Genomic DNA, 5,357 nt, shown 5'->3' with positions numbered 1-5,357 from the left:
ATTAGGGACTGCACAGAAACTTTGCTACTGTTCTTGATGTAGCTAAAATCTCCACGCTGATGTTAAAAATCTAGTTTCCAGTAATGGAGGAGTAGCTCCTGTCAGAACAACTGTTTAACAAATAACAACTACAAACTCCAGGAAAAAGAAAAAAAAAAAAGGTATGAAACAACCATCCATCTGAAGGCACTGGAAAATAACCAAAAATAAGCAGAAATTGGAGGGGAGTCTGTACTTGTAAGAAGAGATTAGCACTGGGTGAGTTTCCTGTTTTTGTGTGTCTTTGTTTTCTTCTAAGGGAGGCTAAATCTCAAATAGAACTCTCTCAGTCTTGTTGTCTTGAAGAAAGAGAGGACAGAAATTTGGGGCCATGGCAGCAATTGCAAAGTGAGGGATGTTCTATGTTCATATATATTCTGTCCAAATATCTGAATGACATGAACTGTGTATATGCAGGGTAAACTTCAAACAGCCTACCTTCCCACTGCAGTTTGGAAATTAAGTTCAGCCAAGTAAATTGCCTGCTAAAACAAAAAGTTCAGACTATCCAAGGGCATATAGCAGATCTAAATCTTCACACATAACTCAGAAGTATACTCCAGGATACAATCCAAAATTACTAAACATAAGAAGAAATAGGAAAATGTGACCCAACCTCAAGAGAAAAGTAATAAATGGAAAGAAATGTTGAGATATTCCTGATGTTAGAATTGTCAGGCAAGGATATTAAAGCAGCTGTTATAACTATGCTTATGAATGTAAAGGAAAAATGTTCATAATAAACAAATAGGAAAATTTTAAAAAGAACTGAAAAATACAATATCTGAAATAAAGTTGTAGGTTATGAATCATTTCCATGGTATTTAATACCATATAGAATACTGACAGGTTTCTAACTCCTAGATAGTTCTAGTAGGAATTTTCTAGTTATGTTCTAACTATAGTGATATTTCTATCAAATACCTCTATTTCAATATAAATTTATCTTGTGCTATTTTCTTTTTAAAAAAGTAAATTTATCTATTTCAATTCCTCTTGTGCTATTTTCTTTTAAAAAACAAACACTAAGGTAAATTTTGTGGAGGAAATGTGGTGGGCGAATTTTATTTGGAAAAGTTCTTTCATGTAACCATGTATTTACAAAGGATTCTGAACAATGAAGGTCATGAAAGGTTACAAAACCAGCAAGGTCTTCTAAATCTATGGATATCCTATGGTGAATTTCTAAAGCAAATAAATAAAGGGCAGAGGGAATCAAAACGTTATTTTATGTAAATTTGAATGATAAGAACTAAAGGATGTTTATAGGTTATTTTTAATATTTTCTTGAGTTGGTTGAAATTTATTTTTAGTTGGGTTATCGGGCATAATTTAGGACCAGACTTCAACATTTTGACTTTACATACCTGGTAGGTCCAGCTTTATGCAAGGTAACGATTCTCCTCTCCCAACTGGACACTTATACACATCTCCAGTTCTGTTCTTAGGTTGGCCAACTAAAGGAGAACCAATAAGCACCCTGGAAGTTAAATAACTCAATTACCATTTTTGAACAAGAAACATTTTGCTTTAGTTAATTTATAACTAATTCTAAGACAATTGACAGCAGTTCCCATTGACAAAATAAGATAGTCATCTTGTATTATTAATTCAATGTTATCTAAAATGAGCAGAGTTTCTTCTCCAAACTGCAGATTGGTTTGAATAAAAAAAACACATAAAATATATAGAAGAGGGATGCCATAACATTTTATTTTATTGTATTATACATTACTTTGTCATATTTTTATTTGGGGGCTGAAATAATAAATAGTGGTTAAGCCTACTGTTGTGTTAGCTTACAAAACACACATGGAAGTATAAATGACTTTCTCATCAGGAACTGATAATTTAATAGAGAAGTTAGGAAATATAAACATTTAACATTAGTATATGTTAGGTTGCAAGCACTTAGAAAATAAGGATAGTTGTGAGACCAAAGTTAAAATCACTTATTGTCTTTTGAGACAGAATTATAAAATCATTTTTATTATAATTACTGGAAAAATATAATCACGATTTATATTAGTTCTAGCAAGCCATTTAACAAGGTCTCCTATGATATCTTCAGAAATAGGATGAATGAATGTGATTGTTAAAATATTGAGGTGGATCCACAGCTGCTGATTCATTGCTGGCTAAACAGTTATGCCCAAGGACACTGATTGCTAGTAACCAAAAGACTCCAATTGTGTGCCATAAGATTACACTTGGTATTGCCTTAGCCTATATCTTTATTAATGACTTGAATAAAGATACGGAAAGTATAAAAGTACTCATCAAGTAAATCAATATGCATATTTGGGCATTCAGAAACATCTCAACATTCTGGGAACAAGAAACTTAAACTAGTTAAAGTTTAATAAAAAACTTATGTAAATAACTTCATTTTACTGCATACTATTATCTACATCAGTACAAGATGTGGGAAACTTGACTTAATAGAAGTTCGTGTGAAAAAGTCATGAGGGATTTAGTTGATAGAAAGTAAATATGAGCCAAAAGTGTATTTTAGTGCCAAAAATGCTAATGTGACCTTAGGCTGCATTGCTGGAAATAGATGCCCTGGTCAAAGAAAGTGATAGCCCCTCTGTGTTCTGCATTGTCAGACCATGTCTGGGATTGCCAAATTAAGGACACTGGCACAATGGAATGTATTTAGGAGACTATGACACAGATGGATAAGAGTCTAGTAATTTCGTTAGACTAGAGATGCTTGAGGGAAAGTTGGGGATGTTTAGCATAAAGAAAAAATGTCTGAAGGAGAATTGAGAGGTTGTTTCGAGATGTTGGTAGATAGGGCATACATTTTTTAAAATTTAAAGATTTGAAAGATTTTCATATTGAAAAAGTATGGGATTTATTTTGCGTAGGTATTTTGGGCAAAGCTAGTATTAATGGAAATAAGTTTTATAACAATTGTAGATATTGAATTGTTGAATAGACTCTCTAAAACATAGTTATGATATGAGGCTTTTACAAAGCCATTTCTGTTATGAATAAATAACCATAAAAATGTTCAAACTCTTTAATACATAATTTCTACTTCTGAGAATCTCTCTGAAAAAAATGACCTAAAATTAAGAGGAAAAGCTTAATGCATGAAGATAATGCCCAAAGTGTTATATGTAATAATGAAAGATTAAAAGAAACATGATGAACAGCAAGAACTAATTAATCATTGCAGGATCATTCTATAAGGAATTGCGCAGCCATAAAAAAATAATAGGTAATTAGATCGTATAGTAGGATTAAAAATTATTTTTGACCTAATGAACAGCAAGAACTAATTAATCATTGCAGGATCATTCTATAAGGAATTGTGCAGCCATAAAAAAATAATAGGTAATTAGATTGCATGGTAGGATTAAAAATTATTTTTGACCTAATGTAAAGTAAAAACCTACCTAATTTAATGAAAACCTATGACATAATTTAAAGTGAAAGATACCAAATTATATTCAATGTACTCATTATAATAGCAGTGATCATAATAGCTAGCATTTAATTAATTTATGCCACATGCTAAACACTGTTCTAAGTCCTTTCCATGTACTAAGTAATTCAATCTTCTCCACAAAATATAGCATGAGCTTTGGTGTCAGACTTCATGAGTTCAAATCATGACTTTACTATTTACTTAGATGTATGTTTAGGACAAGTCGATTACCCTTAGTGCCTTTGTTTCTTCGACTGTAAAATGAAAATAGTAAGAGCAGCCACCTCACAGGGTCATCATGAAAATTAAATGTTACTGTATGTAAAATGCCTACACCAGTATCTGGCTCATAATATGTACTATACAAGTAGTAATTCTTTTTATTGTTATAATACACATTTTTCTCAGATGATAGAACAACTTCATCTATGTAAAACATAGATTAAAATGGAGCACACCAAAAACATAACAAATTATATTAGGGAGGTTATGGTTAGGCTTTCCCCCCTAGTAATTTCAAAGCTTTTGTAATGTGATTGATTATATTAGTTTTATAGTTAAAACAATTAAGAGAAAAGTAGTGAGTGGACTGTTATGGAAAGTCTTTAAGTTGGGGCTGGATAGATCGATTAATGTTTTAGTAACTACATTCTACAATCTATTCCAGGCCCTGGGGATATAAAATAGATAAAACTTATTTTTTAAGGTTGTTTAAAATTTAGAGGGGAAGTAAACCATAAAGTTACTATTACAATACTGAATAGATTTGAACTTGTGGCACTTCAGCAAAATCTCAAAAGCAAGAAAGAATACTGCTCTCTTGATAAGGCCAAGTAGCTCACTATAACTGGAGTACAAGTTGGTTTGGCAAGGTAAACAGGATCCCAATTACTAATATTCTTATAGTCCGCTTTAAAAACTATAGGTTTATTTTATCAAGGGGGAAGTTGGGAACCATTGAAGCTTTTGAAGAGGGATGTGACATAATCAACTCCGATTTATAAAGCTTATTTGTTTGCAGCGTCATGAATAAATTGGGGAAAGGGACAAATTAGACTCAGAGAATGAAAGAGTTCCTAAAATAATCCAGATGAGAAAGGAGAATCTGAATTAAAGAAGTGGAGACAAAGGGATAACCAATTCTAGAAACGTTTAGGATATAAGCTATCTTAGTTTGGGTCCCCCTCACTTCAAAGCAGACCCCAGTCAAGAACTTTCATACAGGTAGATTTTTTGGGAGGCAATTCTAAGAGTGCACGAATGTGGAGGTGGGGAAAACGATGGAGGGAAGGAAGAAGGGCCAGAAAAAAAGAGTGCACTGACAATGGATTGCTTCTGCAGGCATCTGGGCTCAGTCTTGCCGGGGAACATCTAAGAAACCGCACGGAACATATATGAGCACGCTGTTGAACATGGTTGAAGCTTTAAGAATAAATACTACAATCTTAAGATAGCAGAGTAAGAGAGTTGAGGGCTGGCATCTAGGAGAAAATAACATTTCAGATTTTAATTTGCAAAGGAAAGATACTGGTAGGAGTGATCTGAGAGGAGGAAGGAGAACCGGGAAACAGTGGTGTCACAGAAGCCACGGTGGTGTCAAGGAAGGAAAAGAATATCAAGAATGGGAGGTGAGAATGGGAGCCAGGAACCTAGGGCAAACTTTATTTCAAGTAATGTGGCTAAAAATGAGGGAGATAGGCCATGTTAATAAGTGTGGGCTTATGAGGGGTTTGGAGCAAATTTAAATTTATTATAGAGGCAATGTATATATGGTTAAATCATGATAACAAGGGAAAGGCTAATGTCACAGGAGAGGGAGTCGAGTCCCTGAGCAGATAGAAGGGGTGGATGCAGAAGGACAGGTTTGTCAGAAATGAGG

The 5,357-nt window shown here is 33.5% G+C and overlaps 1 protein-coding gene across 1 annotated transcript in view; it reads right to left on the bottom strand.

The window, feature by feature from the left end:
- ITGA1 (integrin subunit alpha 1) overlaps window positions 1-5,357 on the bottom strand; it is a 140,222-nt gene that overhangs the window by 72,219 nt on the left and 62,646 nt on the right. The window contains exon 3 of the mRNA XM_015589844.2: window positions 1,407-1,519. Within this exon, the coding sequence (XP_015445330.1) occupies window positions 1,407-1,519 (113 nt within the window). The remainder of the gene's footprint in view (window positions 1-1,406; window positions 1,520-5,357) is intronic.

Source organism: Pteropus alecto, unplaced genomic scaffold, assembly GCF_000325575.1.
Source record: "Pteropus alecto unplaced genomic scaffold, ASM32557v1 scaffold73, whole genome shotgun sequence".
NCBI lineage: Eukaryota > Metazoa > Chordata > Mammalia > Chiroptera > Pteropodidae > Pteropus > Pteropus alecto.
The sequence above is the reverse complement of the archived record's forward strand: the minus strand, read 5'-3'. Positions and strand labels throughout refer to the sequence as shown.